The sequence below is a fragment of the Montipora foliosa genome, chromosome 10, assembly GCF_036669935.1.
Source record: "Montipora foliosa isolate CH-2021 chromosome 10, ASM3666993v2, whole genome shotgun sequence".
Classification (NCBI taxonomy): Eukaryota; Metazoa; Cnidaria; class Anthozoa; order Scleractinia; family Acroporidae; genus Montipora; species Montipora foliosa.
In genome coordinates this window covers 15,722,885-15,736,204 of record NC_090878.1, presented here as the reverse complement: position 1 = coordinate 15,736,204, position 13,320 = coordinate 15,722,885, and the positions used below count along the sequence as shown (strand labels likewise).

The window sequence follows — 13,320 nt, the reverse complement described above, 5'->3', positions numbered from 1 at the left end:
AAAAGCAGGTTTCATAAAGATGTGAAGTGCAAAATAGGTTAATTGATGAACTGCAAAATAGTTTAACAAAAAGTACGTGTAAAAAGATGATTTTTGGTCACCTTTTTTTGTTTGTGTTTTGTAAATAGCTCCGAGCTCTGATCCAGTTATCAAGAAAGGGCGAGATGGAACAAAAGCAGTGGATGCTCACACGATTAGAGTTGTTTGGGAGGAAATACCACAACAGGACCAAAATGGCATTATTATTGGCTACACAGTGTTTTACAATGAGAAAGGTCAATCTGAATATTTCAGTAAGAATGCAACTGCAAGTCAAACGAATGCTTCAATTGGCGGACTGAAACCTTTCACCAACTACTGCATTAAAATAGCAGGCTATTCCAAGGTTGGAAGGTCACCATTGATGGAACCATGTTATGTAGTGGAAACACTGCAAAAAGGTATGTAAACATGTACATTCAGAATTCGTCATAATGGGATGAGCGGCTTCATATTTTCCTTTCGTAAGTGAAGGGATGAAAAAGAACTGACCTGGCAAGTTGTAAAGCAGCTTTGACATACAGGATGTTCATCCTGTCCCCTAAGAAGTTGTAACTTTATTAATCACTATTGTTCTGCCTGGATGAGTGAATATTTGGTAATGTAATGTCTAGTTTGCAGTCAGTTCACTGTGTTCAGTCATTCCTTTTAAGCGACCGGTATTTCCACCTGTTGCTCATTTTGTGGTGTTTGCTTTGCAAAGTTTTTTTTTTCTTCTCGAAATCTTTGGGTTTGCGAGAGGCGCAAAGTATCTTTGGATACTTTAAACAATCAGCTCAAAATTCGCTTCAATTAAAGGTTTACCTTCTACTGTATTTTAGATTTCGTTTAAGCTAGCCCTGAAACAATTCTCTGGAGTTTGCACACCAAGTGCAAAGCACATTTTACTCACGATGAAAGGATATTTTTGACAATACGATAGCACCAATTTTTGAGCCATGGTAGACCGTGTAGACTGTAGATATTGGTTTTATGTAAACGTCGTAACGTGTGCACAGAACAATTTGTTCAGATCCCGCGTAATCATTGTAAAATAATGTTGCACTTCGGTGGTTCCCTCTGAGTATTCAACTCAATCGGTCATTCCAAAGAAGTGTGCATTAGCCTATACTAGTTTGCGGTATTCACCCGTGGCAGTGGATTGGGAACAGAAAAAGACTAATACTGTTCAAAGTTCTGACATTGTAGTATGCAACTCCTGAGGTGAAAGATCTGTGATATTTGCATTGTTCCACATTCTATGTGATAATAAACCAGTAACTTGTATTTAATTTTTTTGTGCAGCTCACTTAACGCAAATGCAAAATTTCGTTCCTCTTCCTCCAATTTTGACCTTTTCAGTGATCTTTCCAAGGTTCTGAAGCGGCATGGCCTAATCATCTCTTGGACTTCCCCCAACGAATTATCCCTTGTATTTTTCTTGGCTACTGTATGCTTGAGCTTCCCTTGTGTGTGACCAATTAACTTCAGGCCTTTTATTTTATTGCCTCCTGTTGTTGAGTCTGCTCCCTTGTTTGGGAGACCATTCCCTCTCACTTCCGATTTTTCAAAAGAGTTCTGCCTGAAGTCTCTCGAGGGACTGTAATTAATTTAGCAATGGCAATAACAATGTTACCTTAACGACGTTTAATAAATGTGCATGAAATGTGTGAAATATTTAAAAGAAAAGCAGGTTTCATAAAGATGTGAAGTGCAAAATAGTTTAACAAAAAGTACGTGTAAAAAGATGATTTTTGGTCACCTTTTTTTGTTTGTGTTTTATAAATAGCTCCGAGCTCTGATCCAGTTATCAAGAAAGGGCGAGACGGAACAAAAGCAGTGGATGCTCACACGATTAGAGTTGTTTGGGAGGAAATACCACAACAGGACCAAAATGGCATTATTATTGGCTACACAGTGTTTTATAATGAGAAAGGTCAATCTAAATTCTTCAGTAAGAATACAACTGCAAGTCAAACGAATGCTTTAATTGGCGGACTAAAACCTTTCACCAACTACTGCATTAAAATAGCAGGCTATACCAACGTTGGAAGGTCACCATTGATGGAACCATGTTATGTAGTGGAAACACTGCAAAACGGTATGTAAACATGTACGTTTAGAATTCGTCATAATGGAATGAGCGGCCTCATATTTTCCTATCGTTAGTGTAGGGACGAAAGGGAACTGACCTGGAGAGTCGTAGAGCAGCTTGACGTACAGGATATTCATCCTGTCCCCTAAGATGTTGTAACTTTGTTAATCACTATTGTTCTGCTTGGATAAGTGAATCTTTGCACTCAGTTCACTGTGTTCAGTCATTCCTTTTAAGCGACCGGTATTTCCACATGTTGCTCATTTTGTGGTGTTTGCTTTGCAAATTTTTGTTTTTTTTTCTCGAGACCTTTGGGTTTGCGAGAGGCGCAAAGTATATTTGGATACTTTAAACAATCAGCTCAAAATTCGCTTTAATTAAAGGTTTACCTTCTACTGTATTTTATTAAATCGGAAACTACATGTAAAGAAACAAGTCTTAGATTTCGTTTAAGCTAACCCTGAAACAATTTTCCGGAGTTTGCGCACGAAGTGCAAAGCACATTTTACTCACGGTGAAAGGATATTTTTGACAATACGATAGCACCAATTTTTAAGCCCTGGTAGACTTTGTTGAGTGCTCAAATGTCGTAACGTGTAGACAGTTCAGTTTGTTCAGGTCCGTAATCATTGTAAAATAATGTTGCACTTGGGTGGTTCCTTCTGAGTATTCAACTCAATCGGTCATTCCAAAGAAGTGTGCATTAGCCTAATACTAGTTTTCGCTATTCACTCGTCGCAGTGGATTGGGAATGGAAAAAGAGAAATACTGTTCAAAGCTGTGACATTGCAGTATGCAACTCCTGAGGTGAAAGATCTCAGATATTTGCATTGTTCCACATTCTATGTGATAATAAACCAGTAACTTGTACTTAATACTTTTGTGCAGGTCACTTAACGTAAATGCAAAATTTCGTTCCTCTTTCTCCAAGTTTGACCTTTTCAGTGATCTTTCCAAGGTTCTGAAGCGGCATGGCCTAATCATCTCTCGGACCTCCCAAAACGAATTAGCCCTTCTATTTCTATTGGCTACTGTATGCTTCAGCTTCCCTTGTGTGTGACCAATTAACTTTAGGCCTTTCATTTTATTCCTCTTTTTGTTGAGTATCCTCCCTTCTTTGGGAGACCAGTCCCTCTTACTTCCGATTTTTCACAAGAGTTCTGCAGGAAGTCTCTCCAGGGACTGTAATTGTTTTAGCAATGGCAATAACAATAACACCTTTGGAGTTAACGTCGTTTAATAAATCTGCATGAAATTTGTGAAATATCTAAAAGAAAAGCAGGTTTCATAAACATGTGAAGTGCCAAATAGGATAATTGATGAACTGCAAAATAGTTTAAGAAAAACTATGTTTAAAAAGATTATTTTTTGGTCACCTTTTTTTTGTTTGTGTTTCATAAATAGCTCCGAGCTCTGATCCAGTTATCAAGCAAGGGCGAGATGGAACAAAAGCAGTGGACGCTCACACGATTAGAGTTGTTTGGGAGGAAATACCACAACAGGACCAAAATGGCATTATTATTGGCTACACAGTGTTTTACAATGAGAAAGGTCAATGTGAATATTTCAGTAGGAATGCAACTGCAAGTCAAACGAATGCTTCAATTGGCGAACTGAAACCTTTCACCAACTACTGCATTAAAATAGCAGGCTATACCAACGTTGGAAGGTCACCATTGATGGAACCATGTTATGTAGTGGAAACACTGCAAAACGGTATGTAAACATGTACGTTTAGAATTCGTCATAATGGAATGAGCGGCCTCATATTTTCCTATCGTCAGTGTAGGGACGAAAGGGAACTGACCTGGAGAGTCGTAGAGCAGCTTGACGTACAGGATATTCATCCTGTCCCCTAAGATGTTGTAACTTTGTTAATCACTATTGTTCTGCTTGGATTAGTGAATCTTTGCACTCAGTTTACTGTGTTTAGTCATTCCTTTTAAGAGACCGGTATTTCCACCTGTTGCTCATTTTGTGGTGTTTGCTTTGCAAAGTTTTTTTTTTTTTTTTTTTTTCTCGAAACCTTTGTGTTTGCAAGAGGTGCAAAGTATATTTCGATATTTTAAACAATCAGCTCAAAATTCGCTTCAATTAAAGGTTTACCTTCTACTGTATTTTAGTAAATCGGAAACTACATGTAAAGAAACAAGTCTTAGATTTCGTTTAAGCTAGGCTTGAAACAATTTTCTGGAGTTTGCACACCAAGTGCAAAGCACATTTTACTCACGGTGAAAGGATATTTTTGACAGTACGATAGCACCAATTTTTAAGCCCTGGTAGACCGTGTTGACTGCACAAATGTCGTAACGTGTAGACAGTTCAGTTTGTTCAGATCCGTAATCATTGTAAAATAATGTTGCACTTGGGTGGTTCCTTCTGAGTATTCAACTCAATCGGTCATTCCAAAGAAGTGTGCAATAGCCTAACAATAGTTTTCCCTACTCACTCTTGGCAGTGGATTGGGAATGGAAAAAGAGAAATACTGTTCAAAGTTCTGATATTGCAGTATGCACCTCCTGAGGTAAAAGATCTCAGATATTTGCATTCTTTCACATTCTATGTGATAATAAACCAGTAACCTATATTTAATACTTTTGTGCAGTTCACTTAACGTAAATGCAAATTTTCGTTCCTCTTCCTCCAATTTTGACCTTTTCAGTGATCGTTCCAAGGTTCTGAAGCGGTATGGCCTAATCATCTCTTGGACCTCCCCCAACGAATTAGCCCTTCTATTTTTATTGGCTACTGTATGCTTGAGCTTCCCTTGTGTGTGACCAATTAACTTCAGGCCTTTCATTTAATTCCTCCTTTTGTTGAGTATGCTCCCTTGTTTGGGAGACCAGTCCCTCTTACTTCCGATTTTTCACAAGAGTTATCCAGGAAGTCTCTAGAGGGACTTTAATTGTTTTAGCAATGGCAATAACAATAACACCTTTGGAGTTAACGTCGTTTAATAAATCTGCATGAAATTTGTGAAATATCTAAAAGAAAAGCAGGTTTCATAAACATGTGAAGTGCCAAATAGGATAATTGATGAACTGCAAAATAGTTTAAGAAAAACTATGTTTAAAAAGATTATTTTTTGGTCACCTTTTTTTTGTTTGTGTTTCATAAATAGCTCCGAGCTCTGATCCAGTTATCAAGCAAGGGCGAGATGGAACAAAAGCAGTGGACGCTCACACGATTAGAGTTGTTTGGGAGGAAATACCACAACAGGACCAAAATGGCATTATTATTGGCTTCACAGTGTTTTACAATGAGAAAGGTCAATCTGAATATTTCAGTAGGAATGCAACTGCAAGTCAAACGAATGCTTCAATTGGCGAACTGAAACCTTTCACCAACTACTGCATTAAAATAGCAGGCTATACCAACGTTGGAAGGTCACCATTGATGGAACCATGTTATGTAGTGGAAACACTGCAAAACGGTATGTAAACATGTACGTTTAGAATTCGTCATAATGGAATGAGCGGCCTCATATTTTCCTATCGTCAGTGTAGGGACGAAAGGGAACTGACCTGGAGAGTCGTAGAGCAGCTTGACGTACAGGATATTCATCCTGTCCCCTAAGATGTTGTAACTTTGTTAATCACTATTGTTCTGCTTGGATAAGTGAATCTTTGCACTCAGTTCACTGTGTTCAGTCATTCCTTTTAAGCGTCCGGTATTTCCACATGTTGCTCATTTTGTGGTGTTTGCTTTGCAAATTTTTGTTTTTTTTCTCGAGACCTTTGGGTTTGCGAGAGGCGCAAAGTATATTTGGATACTTTAAACAATCAGCTCAAAATTCGCTTCAATTAAAGGTTTACCTTCTACTGTATTTCAGTAAATCGGAAACTACATGTAAAGAAACAAGTCTTAGATTTCGTTTAAGCAAGCCCTGAAACAATTTTCCGGAGTTTGCACACCAAGTGCAAAGCACATTTTACTCACGGTGAAAGGATATTTTTGGCAATACGATAGCACCAATTTTTAAGCCCTGGTAGACCGTGTTCACTGCGCAAATGTCGTAACGTGTAGACAGTTCAGTTTGTTCAGATCCGTAATCATTGTAAAATAATGTTGGACTTGGGTGGTTCCTTCTGAGTATTCAACTCAATCGGTCATTCCAAAGAAGTGTGCATTAGCCTAACACTAGTTTTCGCTATTCACTCGTGGCAGTGGATTGGGAATGGAAAAAGAGAAATACTGTTTAAAGTTCTGACATTGCAGTATGCAACTCCTGAGGTGGAAGATCTCAAATATTTGCATTGTTCCACATTTTATGTAATAATAAACCAGTAACTTGTATTTAATACTTTTGTGCAGGTCACTTAACGTAAATGCAAAATTTCGTTCCTCTTCCTCCAATTTTGACCTTTTCAGTGATCTTTCCAAGGTTCTGAAGCGGCATGGCCTAATCATCTCTTGGACCTCCCCCAACGAATTAGCCCTTCTATTTCTATTGGCTACTGTATGCTTCAGCTTCCCTTGTGTGTGACCAATTAACTTTAGGCCTTTGATTTTATTCTTCCTTTTCTTGAGTATGCTCCCTTATTTGGGAGACGAGTCCCTCTTACTTCCGATTTTTTACAAGGGTTCTGCAGGAAGTCTTTCCAGGGACTGTAATTGTTTTAGCAATGGCAATAACAATAACACCTTTGGAGTTAACGTCGTTTAATAACTCTGCGTGAAATTTGTGAAATATTAAAAAGAAAAGCAGGTTTTCATAAAGATGTGAAGTAGAAAATAGGATAATTGATGAACTGCAAAATAGTTTAACAAAAAGTACGAGTAAAAAGAGAATTTTTGGTCACCTTTTTTTTGTTTGTGTTTTATAAATAGCTCCGAGCTCTGATCCAGTTATCAAGCAAGGGCGAGATGGAACAAAAGCAGTGGATGCTCACACGATTAGAGTTGTTTGGGAGGAAATACCACAACAGGACCAAAATGGCATTATTATTGGCTACACAGTGTTTTACAATGAGAAAGGTCAATCTGAATATTTCAGTAAGAATGCAACTGCAAGTCAAACGAATGCTTCAATTGGCGGACTGAAACCTTTCACCAACTACTGCATTAAAATAGCAGGCTATACCAAGGTTGGAAGGTCACCATTGATGGAACCATGTTATGTAGTGGAAACACTGCAAAAAGGTATGTAAACATGTACGTTCACAATTCTTCATAATGGAATAAGCCGCTTCATATTTTCCTTTCGTAAGTGTAGGGATGAAAGGGAACTGACCTGGAAAGTTGTAGAGCAGCTTTGACGTGCAAGGATGTTAATCCTGTCCCCTAAGATGTTGTAACTTTGTTAATGACTATTGTTCTGCTTGGATTAGTGAATCTTTGCACTCAGTTTACTGTGTTTAGTCATTCCTTTTAAGAGACCGGTATTTCCACCTGTTGCTCATTTTGTGGTGTTTGCTTTGCAAAGTTTTTTTTTTTTTTTTTTTTTTCTCGAAACCTTTGTGTTTGCAAGAGGTGCAAAGTATATTTCGATATTTTAAACAATCAGCTCAAAATTCGCTTCAATTAAAGGTTTACCTTCTACTGTATTTTAGTAAATCGGAAAGGACATGTAAAGAAACAAGTCACCTTTTTGGTCACCTTTTTTTTGTTTGTGTTTTATAAATAGCTCCGAGCTCTGATCCAGTTATCAAGCAAGGGCGAGATGGAACAAAAGCAGTGGATGCTCACACGATTAGAGTTGTTTGGGAGGAAATACCACAACAGGACCAAAATGGCATTATTATTGGCTACACAGTGTTTTACAATGAGAAAGGTCAATCTGAATATTTCAGTAAGAATGCAACTGCAAGTCAAACGAATGCTTCAATTGGCGGACTGAAACCTTTCACCAACTACTGCATTAAAATAGCAGGCTATACCAAGGTTGGAAGGTCACCATTGATGGAACCATGTTATGTAGTGGAAACACTGCAAAAAGGTATGTAAACATGTACGTTCACAATTCGTCATAATGGAATAAGCCGCTTCATATTTTCCTTTCGTAAGTGTAGGGATGAAAGGGAACTGACCTGGAAAGTTGTAGAGCAGCTTTGACGTGCAAGGATGTTAATCCTGTCCCCTAAGATGTTGTAACTTTGTTAATGACTATTGTTCTGCTTGGATTAGTGAATCTTTGCACTCAGTTTACTGTGTTTAGTCATTCCTTTTAAGAGACCGGTATTTCCACCTGTTGCTCATTTTGTGGTGTTTGCTTTGCAAAGTTTTTTTTTTTTTTTTTTTTTTCTCGAAACCTTTGTGTTTGCAAGAGGTGCAAAGTATATTTCGATATTTTAAACAATCAGCTCAAAATTCGCTTCAATTAAAGGTTTACCTTCTACTGTATTTTAGTAAATCGGAAAGGACATGTAAAGAAACAAGTCTTAGATTTCGTTTAAGCTAGGCTTGAAACAATTTTCTGGAGTTTGCACACCAAGTGCAAAGCACATTTTACTCACGGTGAAAGGATATTTTTGACAGTACGATAGCACCAATTTTTAAGCCCTGGTAGACCGTGTTGACTGCACAAATGTCGTAACGTGTAGACAGTTCAGTTTGTTCAGATCCGTAATCATTGTAAAATAATGTTGCACTTGGGTGGTTCCTTCTGAGTATTCAACTCAATCGGTCATTCCAAAGAAGTGTGCAATAGCCTAACAATAGTTTTCCCTACTCACTCTTGGCAGTGGATTGGGAATGGAAAAAGAGAAATACTGTTCAAAGTTCTGATATTGCAGTATGCACCTCCTGAGGTAAAAGATCTCAGATATTTGCATTCTTTCACATTCTATGTGATAATAAACCAGTAACCTATATTTAATACTTTTGTGCAGTTCACTTAACGTAAATGCAAATTTTCGTTCCTCTTCCTCCAATTTTGACCTTTTCAGTGATCGTTCCAAGGTTCTGAAGCGGTATGGCCTAATCATCTCTTGGACCTCCCCCAACGAATTAGCCCTTCTATTTTTATTGGCTACTGTATGCTTGAGCTTCCCTTGTGTGTGACCAATTAACTTCAGGCCTTTCATTTAATTCCTCCTTTTGTTGAGTATGCTCCCTTGTTTGGGAGACCAGTCCCTCTTACTTCCGATTTTTCACAAGAGTTATCCAGGAAGTCTCTAGAGGGACTTTAATTGTTTTAGCAATGGCAATAACAATAACACCTTTGGAGTTAACGTCGTTTAATAAATCTGCATGAAATTTGTGAAATATTTAAAAGAAAAGCAGGTTTCATAAAGATGTGCAGTGCAAAAAAAGGTAATTGATGAACTGCAAAATAGTTTAAGAAAAAGTACGTGTAAAAAGATGATTTTTGGTCCCTTTTTTTTGTTTGTGTTTTATAAATAGCTCCGAGCTCTGATCCAGTTATCAAGCAAGGGCGAGATGGAACAAAAGCAGTGGATGCTCACACGATTAGAGTTGTTTGGGAGGAAATACCACAACAGGACCAAAATGGCATTATTATTGGCTACACAGTGTTTTACAATGAGAAAGGTCAATCTGAATATTTCAGTAAGAATGCAACTGCAAGTCAAACGAATGCTTTAATTGGCGAACTGAAACCTTTCACCAACTACTGCATTAAAATAGCAGGCTATACCAAGGTTGGAAGGTCACCATTGATGGAACCATGTTATGTAGTGGAAACACTGCAAAAAGGTATGTAAACATGTACGTTCAGAATTCGTCATAATGGAATAAGCGGCTTCATATTTTCCTTTCGTAAGTGTAGGGATGAAAGGGAACTGACCTGGAAAGTTGTAGAGCAGCTTTGACGTACAAGGATGTTAATCCCTTCCCCTAAGATGTTGTAACTTTGTTAATGACTATTGTTCTGCTTGGATTAGTGAATCTTTGCACTCAGTTTACTGTGTTCAGTCATTCCTTTTAAGAGACCGGTATTTCCACCTGTTGCTCATTTTGTGGTGTTTGCTTTGCAAAGTTTTTTTTTTTTTTTTTTTTTTCTCGAAACCTTTGTTTTTGCGAGACGTGCAAAGTATATTTCGATATTTTAAACAATCAGCTCAAAATTCGCTTCAATTAAAGGTTTACCTTCTACTGTATTTTATTAAATCGAAAACCATATGTAAAGAAACAAGTCTTAGATTTCGTTTAAGCTAGGCCTGAAACAATTTTCCGGAGTTTGCACACCAAGTGCAAAGCACATTTTACTCACGGTGAAAGGATATTTTTGACAATACGATAGCACCAATTTTTAAGCCCTGGTAGACCGTGTTGACTGCACAAATGTCGTAACGTGTCGACAGTTCAGTTCGTTCAGATCCGTAATCATTGTAAAATAATGTTGCACTTGGGTGGTTCCTTCTGAGTATTCAACTCAATCGGTCATTCCAAAGAAGTGTGCAATAGCCTAACAATAGTTTTCGCTATTCACTCGTGGCAGTGGATTGGGAATGGAAAAAGAGAAATACTGTTCAAAGTTCTCACATCGCAGTATGCACCTCCTGAGGTAAAAGATCTCAGATATTTGCATTGTTCCACATTCTATATGCGATAATAAACCAGTAACTTGTATTTAATACTTTTGTGCAGGTCACGTAACGTAAATGCAAACTTTCGTTCCTCTTCCTCCAATTTTGGCCTTTTCAGTGATCTTTCCAAGGTTCTGAAGCGGTATGGCCTAATCATCTCTTGGACCTCCCCCAACGAATTAGCCCTTCTATTTTTATTGGCTTCTGTATGCTTGAGCTTCCCTTGTGTGTGACCAATTAACTTCAGGCCTTTCATTTTATTCCTCCTTTTCTTGAGTATGCTCCCTTGTTTGGAAGACCAGTTCCTCTTACTTCCAATTTTTCACAAAAGTACTGCAGGAAGTCTCTCCAGGGACTGTAATTGTTTTAGCAATGGCAATAACAATAACACCTTTGGAGTTAACGTCGTTTAATAAATCTGCATGAAATTTGTGAAATATTTAAAAGAAAAGCAGGTTCCATAAAGATGTGAAGTGCAAAATAGTTTAAGAAAAAGTAGATGTAAAAAGATGATTTTTTGTTACCTATTTTTGTTTCTGTTTCATAAATAGCTCCGAGCTCTGATCCAGTTATCAAGGAAGGGCGAGATGGAACAAAAGCAGTGGATGCTCACACGATTAGAGTTGTTTGGGAGGAAATACCACAACAGGACCAAAATGGCATTATTATTGGCTACACAGTGTTTTACAATGAGAAAGGTCAATCTGAATATTTCAGTAAGAATGCAACTGCAAGTCAAACGAATGCTTCAATTGGCGAACTGAAACCTTTCACCAACTACTGCATTAAAATAGCAGGTTATACCAAGGTTGGAAGGTCACCATTGATGGAACCATGTTATGTAGTGGAAACACTGCAAAAAGGTATGTAAACATGTACGTTCAGAATTCGTCATAATGGAATAAGCGGCTTCATATTTTCCTTTCGTAAGTGTAGGGATGAAAGGGAACTGACCTGGAAAGTTGTAGAGCAGCTTTGACGTACAGGATGTTCATCCTGTCCCCTAAGATGTTGTAACTTTGTTAATCACTATCGTTCTGCTTGGATTAGTGAATCTTTGCACTCAGTTCACTGAGTTCAATCATTCCTTTTAAGAGACCGGTATTTCCACCTGTTGCTCATTTTGTGGTGTTTGCTTTGCAAAGTTTTTTTTTTTTTTCCTCGAAACCTTCGGGTTTGCGAGCGGCGCAAAGTATATTTGGATACTTTAAACAATCAGCTGAAAATTCGCTTCAATTAAAGCTTTATCTTTTACTGTATTTTAGTAAATCGGAAACTACATGTAAAGAAACAAGTCTTAGATTTCGTTTAAGCTAGGCCTGAAACAATTTTCCGGAGTTTGCACATCAAGTGCAAAGCACATTTTACTCACGGTGAAAGGATATTTTTGGCAATACGATAGCACCAATTTTTAAGCCCTTGTAAGCCGTGTAGACTGTTGATACTGGTTTTATGTAAACGTCGTAACGTGTACACAGAACAATTTGTTCAGATCTCGCGTAATCATTATAAAATAATGTTGCACTTGGGTGGTTCCTTCTGAGTATTCAACTCAATCCGTCATTCCAAAGAAGTGAGGATTAGCTTTTACTAGTTTTCGCTATTCACTCGTGGCAGTGGATTAGGAACAGAAAAAGACTAATACTGTTCAAAGTTCTGACATTGCAGTATGCAACTCCTGAGTTGAAAGATCTGTGATATTTGCATTGTTCCACATTCTATGTGATAATAAACCAGTAACTTGTATTCAATATTTGTGTACAGCTCACTTAACCTAAATGCAAAATTTCCCTTCCTCTTCCTCCAATTTTGACCTTTTCAGTGATCTTAGCAAGCTACTGAAGCGGTATGGCCTAATCATCTCTTGGACCTCCCCCAACAATTTAGCCCTTCTATTTTTCTTCGTTACTGTATGCTTGAGCTTCCCTTGTGTGTGACCAATTAACTTCAGGCCTTTTATTTTATTGCCTCCTGTTGTTGAGTCTCCTCCCTTGTTTGGGAGACAAGTCCCTCTCACTTCCGATTTTTCATAAGAGTTCCGAGGAAGTCTCTCCAGGGACTGTAATTGTTTTAGCAATGGCAATAACAATAACACCTTTGGAGTTAACGACGTTTAATAAATGTGCATGAAATTTGTGAAATATTTAAAAGAAAAGCAGGTTTCATAAAGATTGGAAGTGCAAAATAGTTTAACAAAAAGTACGTGTAAAAAGATGATTTTTGGTCACTTTTTTTTTGTTTGTGTTTTATAACTAGCTCCGAGCTCTGATCCAGTTATCAAGCAAGGGCAAGATGGAACAAAAGCAGTGGGTGCTCACACGATTAGAGTTGTTTGGGAGGAAATACCACAACAGGACCAAAATGGCATTATTATTGGCTACACAGTGTTTTACAATGAGAAAGGTCAATCTGAATATTTCAGTAAGAATGCAACTGCACCTCAAACAATTGCTTCAATCGGCGGACTGAAACCTTTCACCAACTACTGCATTAAAATAGCAGGCTATACCGAGGTTGGAAGGTCACCATTGATGGAACCATGTTATGTGGTGGAAACACTGCAAAAAGGTATGTAAACTTGTACGTTCACAATTCGTCATAATGGGATGAGTGGCCTCATATTTTCCTTTTGTAAGTGTAGGGATGAAAGGGAACTGATCTGGAAAGTTGTAGAGCAGCTTTGACGTACAGGATGTTCATCCTGTCCCTCAAGATGTT

General features: G+C 37.9%; 1 protein-coding gene across 1 annotated transcript in view; it reads left to right on the top strand.

Moving 5' to 3' along the window:
- The window catches only part of LOC137973479 (uncharacterized), a 61,792-nt gene that overhangs the window by 29,763 nt on the left and 18,709 nt on the right, over positions 1 to 13,320 (top strand). The window contains exons 6-14 of the mRNA XM_068820307.1: positions 129 to 440; positions 1,808 to 2,119; positions 3,518 to 3,829; positions 5,235 to 5,546; positions 6,944 to 7,255; positions 7,740 to 8,051; positions 9,458 to 9,769; positions 11,154 to 11,465; positions 12,859 to 13,170. Coding sequence (XP_068676408.1) covers positions 129 to 440; positions 1,808 to 2,119; positions 3,518 to 3,829; positions 5,235 to 5,546; positions 6,944 to 7,255; positions 7,740 to 8,051; positions 9,458 to 9,769; positions 11,154 to 11,465; positions 12,859 to 13,170 — 2,808 coding nt within the window. The remainder of the gene's footprint in view (positions 1 to 128; positions 441 to 1,807; positions 2,120 to 3,517; positions 3,830 to 5,234; positions 5,547 to 6,943; positions 7,256 to 7,739; positions 8,052 to 9,457; positions 9,770 to 11,153; positions 11,466 to 12,858; positions 13,171 to 13,320) is intronic.